Raw genomic sequence first — 22623 nt, forward strand, 5'->3', positions numbered from 1 at the left:
CTCGCTTCTTAATTACTACCAGTATAGGCTCGTTGTATAATGTACTATTCTAGCACTTATTCATTTTCGAATTATCTCAACAATTGGTATAGCATTATTTGATTGCAGCTAATGGTGATGCGTTTTTCCCTTTGTGTGTGTTGCCATGTTTTGCTTGCTGCCTTGTGTGTTCTCTGTACGTTTCCACCTACTGACGCCCGAGCAGCCATATTTTTTCTGTCCTCTGCAGCAACCTCAGCCGGCTGCAGTGGCAGCCACGGTACCAGGGGCGGGTACCATGAACTCCCCGGCTGGTGGCAGCGGTGGCATGGTGGGTCTTCGTCGCTGTCGAGCGCTATACGACTGCGAGGCGGACAATGAAGATGAGCTCTCCTTTAGAGAAGGGGAGGTTATCATTGTCACCAATGAGCAGACGGATGACGAGAACTGGATGGAGGGGGCAGTGGAAACTGACCCATCTAGAAGAGGGATGTTTCCCATTAGCTTCGTACATATGTTGGCAGACTGACTTACTCGTTCTCACGGTATGTTGCTGTTACCAATGTTGATTTGGGGCGAATCGTCCTGAGGTGATGCCCCAACAGGAGGGTGGATCTCCAATAGCCTCGTTTGTATTCTTGTTGACTGAGCTCCTCTCGTACAAAGTCGTAGCTAAAGTCAATTGGATCTGATGTAGAATGGCAGGTAATAATGGAAGCCAGTTACGGAAAGTCTGTTGCACATGCTCGGTATGGAGAGTTTCATTTCGCCACTGCGGTGATTTCAAGGTTGAACCGGTTATTAATGAGAAATTCACGGATTGTGTATGAACAATTAAGCTAAACTTAAAACAAAATACAACTAAGAGATTACAGTAAACTTACAGTTATGGAACCACAAACATATTACCGCTTTTCTGTATTTTAGAATTGTTTCACTGATGTTTTGTTAATATCTTGACATTTGATTTTGCTTTTACCATTTAATATTTATTTTCATTTTTGCATAGCAGACTATGCCAGCAGAGACCACAGATAAAAATAAAGATACAGCATTTCATAAAATATAATGTAATGTACAATATAATAGAAAAAGCAAGATTAAAGACAGGTATTAAAATAAGGGCCCAAATTGCACATAAACAAAGAAATGCTGATTTTTAATTTATTTATCTTGACATTTGATTTTGCTTTTACCATTTAATATTTATTTTCATTTTTACATAGCAGAGTATGCCAGCAGAGACCACGGATAAAAATAAAGATACAGCATTTCATAAAATATAATGTAATGTACAATATAATAGAAAAAAGCAAGGTTAAAGACAGGTATTAAAATAAGGGCCCAAATTGCACATAAACAAACAAATACTAATTTTGAATTTTTTTATCTTTGGTACTGTAGTTAACATCTCATCAATATCGTATTTTCTTTGTAAAAAAAAACTTCGTGTTCGAAAAGTTTTTGTTTGTGTGACTTTGGGCCCATGTTTTGATGCATGCCTTAATTTTCATGCCTTTTTCTTAATTTGTGTGTGACATTATAGTTTCACTTCATATAGGCTACAGTAATTTCAATTGCTTCCTACCCAAGATTAATCTTTATTGTTTATCAAATAAAGACCACTGATGTGGCAAATTTTAATTGAATATGTATCAGTCTTGTGAATTTGTAACATTACAGTTTTTATAAAACAGTTACATTGTATAATATTCTTGAACACTTCTTTTGTTGATGGACAAATTCTGTTTTGCTCTAGATTGAGATATTAAAAATTATATAAGTTATGAGAGAGTTTCATACATTTAAAACACTTAGTCCTAGTGGAAGTTTTATTTTGTTTCTTCTCTATCACGTAATATACTGTTTTGTCCTTTTCCTCCCCCACTTTCTTCACACTGACGTGGTTCACAGAAGAGCAAGTTTTTGCCAGGTGCGATACTTTGATGGATAGATGTCAGGTCAATCGTGTTCGTGTTATTATGAGAAAAGTTGTTTAAAATATGTATATACTTTTTAAAATAATAAAATACGAGCATTTAAAATGTTTGCCATATTATGTCATTGAAATAGTATTTATTGAGTTAATTAGAGGATGTGCTTTCAGTTATTTGAAACTTGCTGAGTAACGTTAAAAATTATCTAAAACTGGAATAAGTTAATAAAAAATAATTAAACGAAAAAAGAAACACTTCTTTTTGGTATGTCTGATTTTGTAATTACTGTGGCTTCCTAAAATGTATGTTCTCAAGATAATACATGACATATAAATTATGTTGAATAAGAAAGTCTCCATTACATATGACAGAGATAGACAATGACGACTGGCAGAATTTCTCTCCAATCACATAAGAATAATTTCTTCTTTTATGTCTTTGGTTACTGAATTGTTTCATTATACTGAAATGTAAAACTGTTTGATTGCTTACTTACTTAAAAATGGCTTTTAAGGAACTCAGAAGTTCATTGCTTTCCTCACATAAGCTCGCCATCGGTCCCTATCCTGAGCAAGATTAATCCAGTCCCTACCATCATATCCCAACTTCCTTAAATCCATTTTAATAATATCCCCTCATCTCCGTCTCGGCCTCCACAAAGGTCTTTTTCCCTCTGGTCTTCCAGCTAACACTCTATATCCATTTCTGGATTCTCCCATACGTGTTACATGCTCTGCCAATCTCAAACGTCTGGATTTAATATTTCTAATTATGTCAGGTGAAGAATACCATGCATGCGGTTCTACATTGTGTAACTTTCTCCATTCTTCTGTAACTTCATCCCTCTTAGCCCCAAATATTTTCCTAAGCACCTTATTCTGGAACACCCTTAACCTCTGTTCTTCTCTCAAAGTAAGAGTCCAAGTTTCACAACCATACAGAACAGTAGGTAATATAACTGTTTTATAAATTCTAACTTTCAGCTTTTTTGAGAGCAAACTGGATGACAAAAGCTTTTCAACCGAATAATAGATTGCTAAATGAAGAAAAATGATCAATTTCGATTGAAAGATATCTTGTAAAGAACTGGTTTCAAATTACTGGCTGCCATTCTTAATGCAGAGCTATAAGATTGTTCAGAGACAAGATAATCAGTAATTGCTTAGAGATGATGTCAAAGCATCGAGAGATGAGTCATTAGACACAACTGTAGAGCAGAGTTTGTGCAATTACATTGTGATAATAGTAGTGTGGAATTACAATTCTGGATGCACCAAACTGTGATGACATGTTAAAAAGAGTCACTAATTAGAAATTTTATCCGATCACTCACTAGCAGACTAATTTCCTTGCAAAATAGGTTCCAGAAACTTTGTCTGGTTCTTGGCTCTGGATGCACTGCAATCTAGTAACAGAGTGACTTATTGTGCTGCTTGTTTATTTTAGTTAAGTCATTCCAAAGTCCCTGTACTGCACTGTAAAGATGCTGATTTTGTTCTATTGAAATATTCCCAAATACTTACGTTATTAATAGACATCGGATTTATATGCAAATGCATATTTAGTTTGCTTTTAGTTGTGATATGGAATTAACTTTTGCAATATGTTTCATGTTCTTTTGTTTTTGTATGTGAAGTTTTAAAGTGCATATAATTGCATATTTCCGAAGTTGCTGCATATTTAATCATTTTTCCATGCATTTTCAATACATGTATTTTTTTAATTTTTAATTTTAAAATTAATATTCAAACATTTTAGAGGCACTCGTAAGGAGCTTCTCCTAGCATTACTGACAAAAATCACGTGATGTTACTGGGGAATAACATTCTTATTTATAGTTGGAAGCAGGAGTATTTGCGAAAAGTAGGATGAGGAGTTACCAATCATTTTCAGCTGCAGGAAGAGATAAGGTTATGTCACCATCGAACTAAAATCATGCAGTCCTTCTCTCTATGGAAATAACCCGTAATGTTGTGCTGTTGCGACATTGACTGTAATCAAGGTAAATTTCAAAGTTCCGTAAACTGGGGTTACTTTGAACACAGGGGAAACTTTGAACATTTTTTCAGAAAATCATATTTAGGTTTCTACATGCTGCACTTGTTATAGACGAAGGCAAATTATTATAAAGTCATTCTCATACCAAATTTACCTCCATCTGTAACAAGAGCAGCATGTAGAAACCTAAATATGATTTCCTGAAAAAATGTTCAAAGTTTCCTCTGTGTTCAAAGTAACCCCAGTTTACGGTTATAGCTGAAACGACAACAAAGAACTCGAAAAATGTGGTTTGTCTTTACATAAATTTTATCAATCCTCAAGGAGGTTCGAAGTAAACTTCAGAGTGCTCTTTTAAAGTATGCTGAAAAATTAAGTGGTAAATTGTGCAGTGTTTTAGAGAGAAATCCTGACATTGAAATTTTGTATTCTGTGGATAAAATATATCAAGGTGCTTCCAGATGAAATTTCTCCAGAGCTAGTAAGTTCTTTCAAATTTTGCCCAAAAACATTTGTAGATGTGGGAAGATCCTTCTCAGCATATAAACTTGTGTGATAAACGTCATATAAGCATTTGGAAAAAAAATAATCATTGTGTAGGCTACTGAAAATCAAATTACAACGATCAGAATGATGTCTAAGGAAGAATATATCATTGTAAATACTAAAATTCGCATATTTTAAAGATTCTTACAGCATAAATACATGCATATTTTAGATATTTTTAGTGCATATAAATCTGATGTCTAGCTATTAACCCGTGCAGGCTAAGTTTTCACATTTGTGTAAAATTTGTTGCCTTTTTCCGTTTCTTTCCTCCATAATCAGAAGTCTACATTTCCGTTATGCAAACTCATATTGTACATATGCTTCTTCAGGGGAATGTGCCCCAGGAGAAATTCTGCCATTACTCGTATCTAATTCCTATTAGCTGTTAACAGTTCTTCACTTCAAGAGAAAATGTGTCTGATAGTTACCATGTGGAGCACTTGTAATATTGTATTAGAGAATATACTTAAAGCAAACTCATGTAGTGTTTGCGGGAATTTGGCAACACAAACCAATGCCTTTACCATTCGTTCATTTAAATTGGTTAAGGACATGCACTTGCCAGCACCATAAAAGTGCCATATTCTCTGGCTGGCTGGCCTATGAGTGTTGTTTTAAAGAATAATTTTATTTATTTTATACAATAGGTTTTAAATTTCTGCCTAAGAGCAGGGATTTAAAAAACAGGATAGTAGGTTACAAATAATTGAAAGTTAATAAAGAAGTAACTTCTACACATTGAAAAGAGAGGTGGCATCTAATTTTGGGCTGAAATAGCTGATTTTAGTGCAATTTTTTTTCCACAATTTTGCTTTGAAAAAATAGACAATATAATTCACCCACAAATCAGAAACTTAAATGCACAGAAAGTGTTCAGTTATTTTAAAAATGAGACAAGATTATACATTTAGTTCGGTGCATCATGGACAGAATTGTAAAATATTCTATCTCAAAATGATAGCATCTTTTATATTCGCAGAGTTGCAATCATGGTACTGTTATAGTTTGTTCCTTTAACAGTGATAACATAATTTGCTTTCAGTGAACAGTGTTTTTCTGGTATCTGTTACTCTAGCTTGGATTTCAATACAATTATGCAGTTCTGTAATTATTAATAGGCTAATAACTATCACGATTTCAAAATTTCATTTCACATGACGTAACTTCTAGGCCTATTACCAATATAAACTAATATTTTATAGTTGAAATAAATAATAATAATAATAATAATAATAATAATAATAATAATAATAATAATAAAAATAAGTATATAACAATGGGACGAAAACATAACCGTAAAAACGAACATTATATTTTGAACACCTATATTAAATCTGGAAGATTGTCATGCAGGAAAGTTTGTAGATCTGTAATGTAATTACAAACTGATCCTAACAAACTGACACCAGTGAACTGCTTGTGATATGACTCGTTTCTTTAACTCATAATACAATTATGGTGGTTATTTTATATTTTTTTCGTCCATTTTATGATCAAGAAAAGTTTTTCATAACACTGCCATATTATAAATTTGTGTTGTAAATGTATATACTGAATAGAAAGAATGTTAAAATAATTTCTATGAAGCTTTCATTGTAGGCTACTATTTTTTAAATAAAACTTCGGAATTATTTCACACAATAATAATTTTACCTCTGACTGAGATTCTGGTTGAGACGTACATGTATTATCAGACATTAACCTACATCTCACTTGACGATATCTGTCAGAGGAAGAATAATTGTTTGTGTACATCTGAAGTCTGATTAGTTTAATACTAGTCAGTGATATATGCAATGGAGGGGGAAAGTAACTAGCCACCCTACCTCATTATCTCCTGGCTTAGTTGATGGCCTTATTCGTGTCAATTTTGAGGTTCAAACCTGTCTTCGGAAGTTAAACAACAATCATAATTTAATTATCATTTTAAAGAATAATGAAAATCTGCTGCATTGTTATATTGAGATCTCAACCTACAGTAATGTTAGGAGCTCAGAATAGATTTAATGAATACCCTTCCCCCTTTTTGTAACTGAAGAGGCTTTTTGTATGGTGTTTTGAGGCTACATATTAATGTTACCGTATTGTGCTGGTGATAATTGAAGCATTCAGAACTGAAATGGGAAAAAGAGGAAATAGATATGAGGTGATAAAAGAGTGTGTATAAATATAAATAAATAAAATAATATATTACTTGTGAGCACTTGGCATTGGATGGTGATGTGCAATGCTGTTTGATGTGGAATGAGTATGTCGAGATGTGTGCGTAACTGACTAGTCTGTAGCTAGATTGACAGTAGTTGATGGAAGTGATATTCCATGGGTAACAAAACAAGACTAGTCAAGAAAGAAATGCACTGTAAAAATCGCTTCGCGTTCATGCTTCTTGAAGACTTGTAGCTTCTACCTCTGCAAAGTGAAGCCAAGGCGAGGAAATGCTGTTCATCCATGGAGTGATGTACCTTAACGCTTTCATTGTGATGGTTTTGAGCAGTGAAGATGTTCTGTGTGTATGCTTGTGTGTACGTGTGCGGGTATGATCATGCACATATGTATGCTCCCTCAAATTTTTAAAAATTATACTCCGAAATATTAGGCTCAAATTTTTTCACAGCTTCACAAGTTCTACAATTCTTGATTTTCAAAGCAGGTCTGTCCATATTTCAATCACTGGTAGCGCGAATTTTTGGCACGAATATTCAGATTTCCCTAAATTTCCATGAGATTTTTTATCATCCTTTATCTTTATATTTTTTATTCAATAGTGATTACTAAGGAGCGGATTCCTATGTAATTAAATATTATTTTTGCTTGTGATAAAACACAATTAACAAAGTTAAAAATTCCGAACATGAAGTTTCAAGTTTAAAACCCGAATTTTATTTCACATAAAAACACATATTTTCACAAAAAAATTATGTAAATACATATTTTCAGGAAATCTATTATAAACACATAAATCTTGGAGTTTTTTTACTTAAACATTTTTTTTACAATAACTTTTAAATATTTTAAAACTAAACCAATTATATCACTCAGAAGTATGTTATCTTTTTTAAGAATTCTTGGTTGCTTCGTGTTTCTAAGCGCTGTGTGGTGTATCCGTGATCCATTTTCGTAATAATATCGCCTCAAGTTCTGAGAACTGCTAGGCAGCATATCAATGTTATTATTAGAGAATAAATTAACATGGACAAGGAGAGATCTTGTAACACAAAATTAGGAATGTTTATTGTTGCTGAAGATGATTTCATTCCACGCTTTGTTTGTGAAACACAACAGATAAGAGCTGGGTGTGAACATTATTTAATTTAAACAAATCTCTCGTCTCTCGCTCATGTCTATCAAGTAAGGCAATATATCTTGTTGTGATTCCCTGTTATCGGGCTTCGTCAATTGATATCCTTCAAGATGCACTGAAAGATGGTTATTTAAAAAACGATTTGGCTTTCCTATTAGCAAATTTAAGCTTTTTGTGTGACACCATACATGTCGGCCAACTACTAGCACTCAAGTGTGGTTGGTGAGTACCTAGGAACATTTGTTTTCAAGCTAAGTAAGGTATTTTTGTCATATTTAAAATATATATATATATATATATATATATATATTTATTTTTAGCAAATATTTTCGTACTTTTGAGCAAATAAAAAATAAATATATTTAAATTTTTTAGCACATAAAAATCCGCTCCCTAGTGATTACTTGTTCACCCTGATCTTAACATTCTCTTATGGAAATAATGCACGGATGCTGTAGAATCAGGTACCATCAACTGAATGCTTGCTTAGGAAAGCTTTGTGTGTTCTGCTTTCCCTTGTGTGGGCGAGAAACGAGAATGAAGAGAGAGAGCAATGAATATGCTAGATGCAGTGGCAGTAACATGTTTGTAGGACAAGGAATCCTTACTGACACATATACAGCATGTCCCAGAAATGCCATCCACTTTATTCGAATCATCATCATTATCAGCATTACTGCTAGGGTTGGGCAACACGATTCTTTTTCAGAAGTCAACGATTCAATCATACATTACGAATCGATTCTAACAATTCGTTCACAATTCCTCCCAGTCTGCGATTCCGACTATTCTTTTCAATCATCAACGAGTGCACGATTCTTCCTAGTCTGCAATCCCAACGATTCTTTTGAATCGTCAACGAACGACTCACAGGACACTTTCCTTTGCAAACCATGGGTAGAACAAAAACGTTCTACATCTGTCGCATAGATGGCATAAGAGGCGAGAAATTGGATTGTCTCTTTCTCATTGGCTGGAATCATTCATCATGACCTCCATTAGTCTATAAAATTATTCAAGTTAGTGTTTCTTAATTATAATATATCAACTGAACCTTATCAAGTACATTTTTGCATTACATCTCTATTTAACCATGTAATTTTCAGGTTCGTGTTAATTATTTTTCACACTTAACAAATGCAGTATTTTGATTTCACCCTCGCTCGGGAGCATTTGGCACGGTTCGGATATGTCCGCTGATAGGTTACATCAAATAAGTATGATACCATGCCGATTCGTTACTATTCTTTTGAACGACGATTCGTTGATACCACGAATCGATTCTTACGATTCTTTATTATTAGTTGTTCGAATGAACGATTTGTTCACGAATCGACCCAACTCTAATTACCGCCTTATTCGAGCCTAAACTTCCTTAAAGAGCTTCGTCCACGACTCTCTATCCCTGGCAACTATCCACCATCTTGTAACTCTGATCCTACTCAAATCTTTCATCACTCCATCCAATCATCTCTCGGCTTTGCATTCCAATATCCTCCTGGGCAGTTCATTTTCTCCTATTTTTTCACATGTCCAGCCCACTTTAATCTGGACACTTTAACAGATCTTATATCAGTTGATTTGTTAAGTTCATATAACTCATGATTTATCTTATTCGCCACTCACCATGTTCTTGTAGTGGACCAAAAATTTTCCTCAAGATCTTACTTTCAAAATATAATTAGATGTGATATGTCGGTCTGCAACTAATCCATGTTTCAGAGCTGTACATCAGAATGAGCCTTATAAGTGCTTATATAGTCAGAATTTAGTTGCTCGAGCAAGTAATTTTGATTTAAAATGTTTCTGAAGGCCATAGTAACTAGAGTTGAACAACGATCGAGAAATCAAGACAAACAGCACCCTCAAAGCCAAAAAGCGCATAACAATATTGCCTACATCGTTGACTGCTTGTAACAAACAATCAAGACATCTGGAGTGATCAACTCTCGGACATCAAGCAGCCTTGAATCGTCACAGTTGTTTATACCAGACTGAACTTTTATGTTTTGGCAACTATTATATAGCTATAAACAATCAAATAGCCTATTTGAAGCATCATCTCTACCTTTCAGTGTGTAATAATCCGTTCCCCAGTCTTTATTTAATTACTAGGCCCTTATTAAAAGGCTAGGATTTTTTTTTTCGTATGTTTGAGCTCAAGTCTACAATCTCAAGTAAAAAAATATTAACGTTTTATCTAACATTATGTTTTATGTTTCTTAGAAATGCAAATTTATGTGACAGTTTTCTTTCTCACATAAGCCCGCCATTGGTCCCTGTCCTGGACAAGATTAATCCAGTCTCTAACATCATATCCCACCTCCTTCAAATCCATTTTTATATTATCTTCCTGTCTACGTTTCGGCCTCCCCAAAAGTCTTTTTCCCTCCAGCCTTCTAACTAACACTCTATATGCATTTCTGGATTCACCCATACTTGCTACATGCTCTGCCCATCTCAGTTGTCTGGATTTAATATTCTAATTATGTCAGGTGAGGAATACAATGCGTGCAGTTCTGTGTTCTGCAACTTTTTCCATTCTCGTGTAACTTAATCCCTCTTAGCCCCGAATATTTTGTAAGCACCTTATTCTCGAACACCCTTAACCTCTGTTCCCCTCTCAAAGTAGGAGTCGAAGTTTCACAACCATACAGAACAACTGGTAATATAAATGTTTAATAAATTCAAACTTTCAAGTTTTTTTGAGAGCGGACTAGATATTATTTAAAAACTAAATTTACTTTCATTATTTACCGGTATATAACATTTATTGTAAAGAAAATTAACCATTTAAGAAAGTATATTATAGGATGATTCTCAAAGTTTGACCAGCACTTAAGGAGCTTATTCCCCAGAAAACTTAAAGTAAAAAGGTTCAAATGAATATTGATCGTTTCCGAATAGTTATGGAGCTATTTCTCATTATTTTTAAGAGATGCGTCACTTTTATCCTGGCTTCTATAGATCGACAAACATGCTAACAAGATGTACTTAGCTGCTGTCAGTGTGACACAACATAAAATCACGTTCTTCATATGACCAAGTACATAAACTGGTCACTGATCATCTGTGAACATTATTTATATGTGCTATGAATTACAACCAACCACAACCGTCAAAATTTACAAAATTATTGACTCTACTAAATATATGAATTACTTTTGTCACAATTATTAATTTTAAGTGAACAAGTGATTGATATATGGACATTTAAAATGTGGGCTAAGTAACTGTTTTGAATTTGCAGTAGAACATGTTTACAGTGACAGGGTAGCTTTTAGGTGAAAACAGAATGAATTTGTTTGGTTGTAAATGTGGTGTTTTTAAGACGAGAAGTATGTCTAAAGTCTAAACAAGTATGTGGCTTAAATATTGACACATAAGTGAAATTTATCTTAGTAGGGAGTCAAATCATTTTGTTGAACCAATGAGTTCAGGTTCTCTGTAATTTAAGATTGCCACAGCTATCTTTACTTGGATATATTTCTTCTATTACACCATGAAAGCCAACAATTCAGTAGGTAGTGATTTTTCAGTTACTTACAGGATTATAACTTGGTTCCTTCTGCAAAATGATCTGAAGTGATCTAACAGTGATTGTGTGCATGTTTTGAATATCTACCAGTAACGTGTTTAGTAAAAAAAAAAAAAAAAAAGAAAGAGGAATGTGGTACATTAAATTGTTTTGAAATAAATGAGACAGAGTTGGGCACATAAAAGAGATTATATAAAGGTTAGGATTTTGTTTAAAAATTTATCTGCAGCAAAGATGAAACAAAAAATCTGATATTCATTTTGTGAACATTCATATGCTCTCTTGCTGTTTTTTCAGTATGTCTCATTTATTAAAAAAAGGAAAAAGTCTGTAACTCAACATATTCAGATTGGTATAATTTTTGTGCATATATTTGTAGAAGTATTAAGTTAGTTTATGATGTAATATGGTTGACTCCTTGCTTTGGAGTTAACTACTTATTTATTTGTGATTTTCTTTTATCGTTATATAGTAAATATTTTTCTTTCTTGTCACAACAGAATTATTATATTTAAGTACAACCAGCTATAACTATAATACATATACGTATCTCCCTGCAAGGGTCACATTAACCATAATTAAAACCATCTTATATCCGCTATAGTTTCCATTTTTTTGTAGGTTAATGACGATGTTTTATCCTTATAATCACAACCATTGAATTCCAAGAATTTAGCTTTGTCGTCATATCGGTGCAAACGCCTTTGAAATCAGTCATCATTTGATATCATTCTAGCGTGTATTTGGTAATTTGTTCAGTTTTTAACATTTTATTTATTATTGAATAACTGATATTTTAAATTATTATGAGTTGTTTGCAGATACTATCGATTGCTGTAAGCATCCTGCTATGTGATTCACATCCTTGTGGAACAAAAAGTGACTTGAGGCTGCTTTTAGAACTAAAAAAAAAAAAACTATAATTACCAGAAAGTTCCTTAAAAATGTCACTTGACCACCCCTTTCACGTGATCTGTCCCAGTATCTCCTCTAGAGATGAGTTTTCTACCAGTTTATTGCGATCTCATTATTGAAAAGTAAAATGTACGAGTACTGTTCATACTGGTACCGTACACTAGATTCTTGAAATAATGACTGGCTTGTTATGATCTGCACATTTAAAACATATTCTTCAAAACTGAGTGGCGTTGTTGATATAAAATATATGTTTTTAAAAGCAGTTTCGTGGCTCATTATGCTGAACTTTTGGAGTTCCCGCATATTATGGTAGTTAAATAGTGCAATTTCTTTTGAGGACTAACCTTTTAATTGAGCATCATTTTCGTTTAATATTTCCGTAATTAATACACGTAGTTCTCTTTTCGATTTCTTATCTAACACAAAATCAGTCACATGAAATTTCGCTGTTAATCAACCTCAATTTCGGAAATGGTTAATTCATATTCAGAAAAAAAATAACTTAATTTCAGGAAAACTAACCTCAATTTCGGAAAATGTATATTCTATATCGGCAATGATACCAAACTCAGAAAATAATGAAGTCAATTTAGAATTTGAAGGTTTATCCCCTTTTTTTTAGCTATATAGTAACACTGTGGATATAATTTTACTATCTGCATGTTAAAATAAAATTTATTCTCCTTACTCTCTCAAGAGAATAGAAATACAGTATTGTAGCTACACTTTCATTCAATGAACAACGTTTATTGAAAATATTAATTTACGTGGCAATAAGAATTGTTGGTATCCTCAAATTTATATTAATTTAGTGCAACTACATCGAATTTAATACAGTATAATTCAAAATAAAAATAATTTAAATAATATTAAAGCTTTCCGAATATAATTGAACATTTTCCGAAATTGAGATTGAAAACCTATGGAATTTTCTGTTATATTATAGTACTTACCCCGTTTTCACAGAATGCGGATTGATTACATTCATTCATCCTGATCGACACTAACATCAGTCTACTTAATATCCATTGATGCCACAGCAGATAAGAGTGGAATACTGTTGGAGAGAGAGAGAGCCCTCGACCAAAAACATTTATAAAGAACGTCACTGTACTGGTATTTAAATGACTTTAATAAATATGATTAATTTTCACTGTATGAAGAAATAATGTTTTCTGAATATAAATTTTTAAACATACTTATTTATAAACGTTTCACTAGCACATACAGAAATTAATTTAAGTTACTACTTATTTGGCCATTTTCAGACTTAATTTAGATTATAGTAAGGTAGGACAGATCTACAGTTGAACTCAAAATATGAAATTACAGTTATGGAAATATGTAACCCTATTTCAAATAACCTCTAATGTGAAGAGTAGATTACTTTAAAATGGAATCTGAGTAGTAATTGTTGCTCTTCTGGTTAAAATTACCTTACTTTCATGACAAAATATGTTCATCTACATGCTGTGTGACTGCGACATTATCCAACAAGTATGTTTTAGTTCCTTATTAATTTTATACATTATGCTATAAATATGTGCATTATTTTGTCTACATCAGTAGTATTTAAAATGAAATGGATTACGATCTACTCTTTTGTTTTCGTTTTTTTTTTTTAAGATGAAAATGTGGTCACATGATTTAGTGTTTATACTTGTTTGTCACAGAATACTGTTGTACTGTAATTTTTTGTTTGTTTATATCAGTGGCCATAATGCTATTCAAAGATAAAAATATTAGTGAAGATGGATTCATTTATTTAGAGATTGCAATGTTTGTATATAGTTGCCTTCTGTACAGTTAGCCAGTGCTGTTCGTTATGGATATGATTGCACTCTGCCAAGAAAGAATGGATTTTGTATTGTAGTAAATTAGATACAAGAATCAATTCATAAAGCAAATCCCTTTACTGTTATTTTCCCTTGCATTTGTGACATGCTATATGTTTCATAATCAGTGCCATTTTCTTTGAATTGTGTGTTCTACATAGAAACAGAAGAAGAACATAGTGCTATGTGATTAGTAAAGAGATTTTGAAGATATTATTCCAAAGTGTTTAATGTAAAATCAATGTTCATAGAAAGCAGAATGTATTTTTATACAAAGGTCTTCAGGACCATTTTTCTTCTTCTCTGTGGGTCTCTAGATGTCTGCTATAGTCTTAACCCTTTCTAACCCAAATTAAATTTACAAGCAATCCATGTTGAAACAAATAGCTGTATTAGGACCAATTCAGTGACCAAGTTACGGGAGTGGCAACATTTGAAACAAAACTATATTGATGAAAATGTATTGAAATAGAAGTTATCCAGCAAAATTTACCTTCATATGTAACACACAAGTATATAAATGCTGTAAAGTTAATTATTGCCATATGGTATCTATAGGTAAGAAAGGGTTAATGAAAAATTTTCATTCTGCTATGCAAACTCTGGTAAAATTAAGTTCTCCCAGTTGGTCATCTTTGGTGGTCTAGGATAATGTTTCTCAACCAATGGCATGCGTGCCCATGGGGATACTCTGGTACTCGAAAAGGACTGAAGAGGTACAATTTTTTTCGCCCATAATGTTGATAATACCACAGTCTAGTATATACAGTCACGAAGCTTGAGTTGTGAGGGTGCTAGAAACAATAGACTGTGCAGGTATTATTTCGCATTGTCTGTAATGATGCGATATTAGCGACCCTAGTTGTTAGCAACTATCTATGGATGCATATTTACTACATATTGAGCTTCGTGACTGTATATACTACACTGTGATAATACAGTATAATCATTAGGGATTAAGAGTCTGTTTTGCTGGTGCATTGCTTTCACGGAACATCTTCCCTTTGCCTTCATATACAGTGAAACCTCGGTAAGATGCTGTTCAAGGGACCGCATAAAAATAGCATATTAAACGGGACTGTGTATTAGCGAGAGTAGGTCATTTTTTAATTTTTTTAATTTTAACACAAAAGTACTGTATGAATCAGCATAAACATTTGTTGAAGAAATTTAAGGATTAAATACTATAATTATGCAGGATAAAAGGTTATTTTATTTTCTTTCCTTTCAGAAAATGTCGGAACAAATACACTGTCTTATCAATTAAAGTCCCCCCCCCCCCCGTTATTAAAAAAGTAAAAAATTATTTCCTTTCTTGCACTTGATTCAGTACTATGAATAATTGAATTTTCCACACGATTTAAATCGGAAGTGACATCAGTAATTTGACTACTAGAAACATTAATGAATCTGTGGATCACAGACACCGCAGCAAGGGCTTTGTTGCGAGAAGGATTTGGAATGTCTACCTCTTCCACTTCCTCTCGTCAAGTCTTCATTGACAATGTGATTTAAAACTGTTAGCAAGAAGGACAGGCTCTTATAGATATTCAAGGGTCAAATTCCATTCTGTTGTACTAAAAAAAAAAAAAAAAAAAAACGGACTCCTACAAATCCTTGAATATGCTGGTGCTAGCAGTAAATGTAGAAGTCCAGGAAAATTTTCTCAGTATCCTTTAAAGTACGATATTTTAGAATTTTCAGCAGATGAAAGAGTGTACTAATGGGATGATGAGCATATTAAGCGGTGGATTTTACATGGTTTTATATAGGAATGTCAAGGGACCGAGCAAAAAGACCGTATGATGCAGGATAGTGTAACAAATGAGCGTGAATTACCGGAGTTTCACTGTATTTGTGAAAGACCAGCTTTTCACATCTAACTGAAATGAAAAATATGGTATGAAAATGTTTAAACAGCAGAAAATTATTTAATTGCATCTAATAAGTACAATTAAGTCCACAATGAATCACATTATTTCACGAGATTAGCAATATCTTGATTGAAACAAGCTAATAAAAATTCTACACTTCATTTCCTTCTCCCAATTTTTTTTCTGCAATTCTCTCAGAATTTCCACCAATTCATATCTGAAATGCCTGTAAAGCAGCTCTTCTGAAATTTACGATAAGTATTCTATTGTTTTTTCCAGTGTTTCAGGCGACTGGCATCCCAGTATATAGTTGTGGATCTTTCCTATCTCCCTGCTGATATTTTATTTAACTGAATGTAATCAGAATTTCTGAAGATCAAAACGAGACAATTGCTAGTACTACAGTTTCAAAGAAAATTCCTTCTCCCAGTCGTACTGAACAATGTTCAATACCACAAATAGAAATTTAATTCTTTAATTATTTACAAAGTAGTAATGTAAACACAATATATACATTATTTATTTAAAATTTATCATATATATAACGAAATAAAAACAGAACAAAATTACATTACTCATAACACTCCTATTGGACATATTTTTCTGCTGAATAAATTTCTTATTTTTCTTCAAAAAATTGAAGAAATCAAGGAAAGTGTATTTGATATTAAACCTTGGTAATTAACAGTGCCTTCAATCTGTCAACCTTCAATTGTTTTTTCTCCGATGTTCGTATTTTGTTTTCTTTATAAGAGCATTATTTCCAAGCAAGTTTGCCAAATTCTGCCATTTTAGCCATGTTTCTGAATTACAATTATTGAAAGGAGAATTGCTGAAACATTTGTAATGATATCTATACACATTTCAACATCATTCCAGGTTTCTTTTTTGCATTTTGTAACAAAATGGGACTAACAGCTATCCCAACCAGAACTGTCAGACACTAAGACAGAAACTCTGAAAACAGACTGTCCATTCCTGGTCACATTATTTAACAATGCTTTCAACTCAAGGTTATTCATTGTCGAAATTCAACGTGGGCAAAAAGTGACTAACAAATTTTGCTTGGAGGCTTCGATCAGAAACGAAATTATTTTACGTAATGTAAATCTATAACACAGAAATCACAGTTTTACTTCATCCTGAAGGAAGCATGTTTAGGAGTTTATCATCCTTAAAATTCATCATCCTTGGCCGATTTTGAACCTGCAAATCTTGAATCCAGTAGCTAACATGGTAATGGTGAGACTAACTGAAGATGACCAACATCTCTAGATAAACTTCAAATTTTGAATGGTGATCCCTCTCCATTTTTCTATTGATTTTATAGGGGGTGCATATAATAAATAAAAAGATTCCTGTTTTGTATAGAAAGATGGATACTTTACATTCAGCAGGTTATTAAATAAATCTTTGTGTTGTATTTCCCTACCGCTATATTTTTGACAGACAGGTCACAATTGAAAATTAATTCTCAATAAAAAGCTTAAAACTTATATAAAAAAGAAACAAATTCCAAAGAGCATAGACATTTCAATAACAGAATTGTTTGATCTTTTCTTGAACTGTGGATCTGAGATTTATTATGGCCTATTATAAACGTTTTACATAAACAATTTTTTTTTTTTTTTTTTATGTATTTTGAGTGACTCTTATGTAAAGGATAAGTGCATGAATTCAGAGAAGGGAAAAGATATTCATATTCAGAGTTTACTATTAAAACTTGTAAATATACTTACTAATTTATGAACTTGTACTGGTGATTGTAGTAACAGAGAAAAGATGTACTGTTGTGATATGACACAGTGAGTACTGTTTATATGGCCTACTCCATATCTGGAAAGTTTAAATAGTGAATCTACGTAATTTGTGAGAACTTGTTCACTTGTAGCATATCACAGATAATTGAAAATAATAACACTAAAGGGATCTGCTATATTTATTTCTACCAACATCAAGAAAGTGGCAAGCAAAATTCAATGTATCCTTTATGACTTAACTGTTTTTCACTAGTAAAAATTAATGCACATGGAAAATACCCATTAAACGGCCTGTTTATCCATATGAAACAATAAAAGCTTCAAAAGACAAGCTTTTCAGATTAGAACAAGTTCGAAATAAAATAGAGATAAATAATTTTCCGGTTGCCTTCAGTGTGTTACCCAAAGTGAACTTAAAATTCTGCTTGTCACTTTTGTCAGATTTTGTTTTTGAGCACTTCACAATTCTATTATATAAGTAAAAACAGATATATGAGTTTCCAGAAGGATTCTTAGTACCATTTCTAATTAGTAAAAATAGCTGGTAACAGTGTAGAGACATCTAGAAGTAGTCACATTACTTTAAAAAAATAAAAAGATAAAGAAAGTAACCAAAGAAAGAGAAGCCAATCATTGGCATGAAATATTCTCAATTTTTATTGTAAATGAATTGTATCATATTACATTTTTTAGTATGATGTAAATGTACATATTATATAAAGAATAGTTCTAACATGAAGTAACAATATTTTACCATATAAAAATATTGTATATAGAAAACATTGTGCAGTATAGAATATATAGTAACTCTAGAATCTATGTTCTTTATGTTCATCTTTATTATAAAAAAGCGAGTGACAAGTTTGATATTTTGTAGAAATAAAGCACAACAGAAGTATTGCCATTGATAAATTCTATAGAATTGGCACAAAAGGTGGCTGTATTACTAAAAATAATTTGTGAGTACTTATTTACATAGAATAAGTGCTTACTAGTTTTGAGCTGTGTGCATAAACACGATATAAAGGAAGGCATATATTTAATGCATGTTATTTTCAGTTTTCGAAAAAGAAAACCAACACGTTAAAAATAATAAAAAGATGCTTCCATTGTAATCAATACGAACGTATAATTCAATACAAACATACCAATAAAATTCACACATGATTGTGCATTTGATACAGTATTATCCTGCTAAAGAAAAAAGAAAAAAAGAATAAAAATAGGTAAAAATGATCTGTGTGTGTGCGTGTGTGTGAATATTCTCTGTAGATGTATATATGAATGTCTCGTAAGCAAATAGGCTACATAAAAAGACAATTGATATCATCCATAAAATTTAATATGCATATTATTTTCAAACATAACCTCCCTAATCCTTATGTTCTGAAGGTACTTCAGAATTTACTTATTTAAATTTTTAGGTGCCTTTGGGGCTATTTCTTTCTGATAAAGCATTGAACATGTAAACATTTGTGCTATTTATATTTATAATTGCTGAACATATTGAGTGGTTCTCTTCCATATGTCTTCATATCCCTGTATATTTATATAGGTTGGATAAAAAGTTATGGCAACACTGCTGTCACGTGACGATGGTGCTTTCGAGAGCTGCCAGCTGTGTGGACATGAACAAGGACTGTTAGATGAGTTAGTGCAGCCAGCAGCGATAGTACTCTGTCAATCTACTGCAGTGTGTAGAACGTTGACTTTCACATGGATAGTGCGAGCGCCCTAAGATCACGTTTACAAAACTAGAGCAATGTTCCTGGATCAAAATTGAAGTGACACGAGGTCGTAGTGCACAAGAATGTTTTCAGGAACTGCGTGAAGCATGTGCCGATGCAGTGTTGCCATATCGCACAGTGGCACGATGGGTTAAAGCGTTCTGGGAAGGCAGGGATGCCTTTCAGGACAACCTCCGTACAGGACGACCCTGCATGGAGGACAACACAGTTCAACTCCTTGCTTCCCTGTTGAATGCTGATCGCCGATGGACTGCGCGTGAGTTAGCAGAAGTCGGAGTATGTCACAAAACTGTGCTCCACATTCTGCAAGACATTCTGGGTTACCGCAAAATTACAGGGCGTTGGATACCCCATGAAATTTCCGAGGTTTAACAATGGCACCGATATGCAGTTGCACAGGCCTTGTTGGACCGGTACCAAAGGAAAGATGACTACTTTCTTGGACGAATCATCACTATGGACGAAACCTGGGCTCGCTCATATGAACCAACCAAACTTGAAACGTCAATCAAATGAATGGAAGCATCCAGGTTCTTCTCGCCCGAAGAAAGTGCGCCCTACACAAAGTGCTGTGAAGGTGATGTTCATTGTGGCGTATCACATTGATGGGGTAATACTGCACCACGCTGTACCTCCAAGGCAGACGTGGCAAACGTGGACTACTACTGCAGGTTCCTGCCTCAGGAGAAAATGACGACACTTGGTGGTACAGAATCCCATCATTCTTCATTATAATGCAAGGAATCACATCGCTGCTGCTGTCAAGGACCTCTTGCGCCGCTGGCAATGGGAGATTTTGGAACATCCACTGTACTCACCCGATATGATATATGAGATTACAATCTTCTCACTGAAGTGAAAGAACCACTGCGAGGGACCCGGTACAATACCAGAGATGAACTTATCTGTGCTATTTATAGGGCGGTCAATACGGAACATCAACAAAGATGGACGCACTGATTGTGTACGACGCCTTCCAAACATTTGGCAAAAGGTAATAAATAAGGGGGCGACTATACAGAAGGTACGTAAATGTTGTACCCCTGTGAATAAAGCCATGTCAGAAATATCGAACTGTTGCCATTACTTTTTATCCAACCTTAGTATGTATTTAATCCCCTAAACAAAATCCACAACTTTCCATCTGTTTTATAGATATATAATGTGCGCCTTTAACCATCAACCTACCATATCAGAGATAAATCTATTTATACACTATGAATATTAATTCGTAAGAACTGATCAGGTTTAATATATTATTTGAAATGTTGCAGAACTATAGCAATGTCATGTTCAGTCCGCATTGAAATAACCCCAAAAGTACGTACAGTTTCAACAGAAAAAAATGGTCCAACTCTTGAAGATCCTTACAAAGGATTTACCCCACAGTGATTTAACAACGGTTTTCAAACCAATAATATTTTAATACTTTTTTTCAGGAAGGTATTTCACAATTGAAAAAGCACGAAATTAATCTGAAAATACGATCAAATTAAAGTCTAAGAGTCATTAAACAAACACGATACAGTACAACAACCTCAATTATGACAATTCATCGCAACATTCTGATAGCACTGTGCTAGTGTGCTCACTTGTAGACCACGAAGTTCTGGGTTCGGATACTGTTGAGGAAAGTTTTTTTAATTAATTATGCAGGTTAAATTCGTTTACTATCATTCTGTTTTAATGCACGATTTATAAATATTCATCTACTATTAAGAATTTATCATTTAGATGGGGAAGTAAGAGTTTATAGTAAATAGTGAATTCGTGTAGAGGATGGATGATAAATAATTATGACATTTTTTCCTAAAAAATATTGCAATATTTATTCTTCTGTTTTTTTTTTTTTTTTTTTCATATTTTCCATTTATAAAAGGATACAGGAGGAAGAGGTAAGCAAAAACAGAGTTTGTTAGTTACATACAAAAATAATTTTTTAATTACAAAAGTTGAAGTAAGTATAAGCATAGAAAATATTACATTTTTGATTTACTTATCTCTTGCACTTAATGGAAGATGACTACAACACATGTTACTCAGTATAATATATGCACAGAAACCTTCATACCCAAGCTCACTTGGCACACACTTATCCAAACAGCTAGCATACTAAAGACCCAGAGTTCAAATCCTGGCTAGTCCAAGTACAATTTGTGGTTAGGCAAATCTGGTGTTGAGCAGGTTTCTTGGGGTACTCCCATTTCTCTGTATCTGATCATCAATACTAGTAATAAGACGCAACTGCAACATACTATGATCTTAGAAGACGAACTCCATGGGATTCACGTGACAACTCTTTTAAGGAGAACATAACCTAAAAACCTTTTAATAGGTGCTGATGCCTAAGTATTCGGGTATGGCACCATACATGATAAGCCTAGCTTTAAAAACATAATTAATTGTAAGTGTGCACAACATACATTTAATAGATGCGTTCATAAACAATTATGCATCCATTTAAATTAATGTTCTTCTGATATGCAGTGAAGAATGGCAAGGTGTGTTATAATGGGCATTCTAAAGTTATAAACCTTTTTTTCCTTCCATGAGAAATACAGTAACAAAATGTCATATAAGGGAATTAAAAGCATGTGTTCAAATGCATAATTTTTATTAGCAACCTTGGAATCTGTGATTTCCTTCCTTGATTCTGATGCATAATCTATTCAGAGAACCACTCTCTTTTAGACATACACCTGAGGAACATATGAAGTGAATTGTAATGTCTAGACACTTATAAAATATGCAGTACCCTACCCATTAAGATCTTGCATCTGACAAAAACCTTTTTTTGTGTTTGTACTTTCGGACTTAAGGGGGAGGTAGAAGTTATGTAGCTGTTGGAAAAATTATTCAGTACCGGTAATACATGAAGACAAGGCCAGCAAAAATCACATCTTAGAAAACCGTAAGTGAGTTCTCGAACAATTTTGAAAGATCCTCTTCACTCTGCTCTCGTGGGGCCAGCTTTGTTATGCGATGCTGTAATTAAAAATTAAAAATACATTAGCATTACAAGACTGAAATAAGTTGCACAATTGTGTTATCCATCTCCATGGACTGAGGCCTTTGACCATTCTGTCCTTATAGGCAGTGGCGGCCGGTGAAATTTGGGTCTAGGTGTTGCACTTTCTGTGATGAGTGGAGTAGAATTATTTACCTTTATCAGTACATGGTCATGAA

General features: G+C 33.4%; 2 protein-coding genes across 4 annotated transcripts in view; one reads left to right on the top strand and one right to left on the bottom strand.

Moving 5' to 3' along the window:
• Asap (ArfGAP domain of ASAP) overlaps positions 1-20749 on the top strand; it is a 293797-nt gene extending 273048 nt beyond the window's left edge. For 2 of the 3 annotated variants that reach the window (XM_069819152.1, XM_069819154.1), the window contains exon 15: positions 206-20749. In XM_069819152.1, coding sequence (XP_069675253.1) covers positions 206-508 — 303 coding nt within the window. In that variant the 3' untranslated portion in view covers positions 509-20749. The remainder of the gene's footprint in view (positions 1-205) is intronic. The other variant, XM_069819153.1, reaches the window with a different exon arrangement.
• A 599-nt stretch (positions 20750-21348) lies between these two features.
• T3dh (Type III alcohol dehydrogenase) overlaps positions 21349-22623 on the bottom strand; it is a 35199-nt gene continuing 33924 nt past the window's right edge. The window contains exon 10 of the mRNA XM_069819160.1: positions 21349-22422. Coding sequence (XP_069675261.1) covers positions 22339-22422 — 84 coding nt within the window. The 3' untranslated portion in view covers positions 21349-22338. The remainder of the gene's footprint in view (positions 22423-22623) is intronic.

This window comes from Periplaneta americana, chromosome 2, assembly GCF_040183065.1.
Source record: "Periplaneta americana isolate PAMFEO1 chromosome 2, P.americana_PAMFEO1_priV1, whole genome shotgun sequence".
In the NCBI taxonomy this organism is placed as follows: Eukaryota; Metazoa; Arthropoda; class Insecta; order Blattodea; family Blattidae; genus Periplaneta; species Periplaneta americana.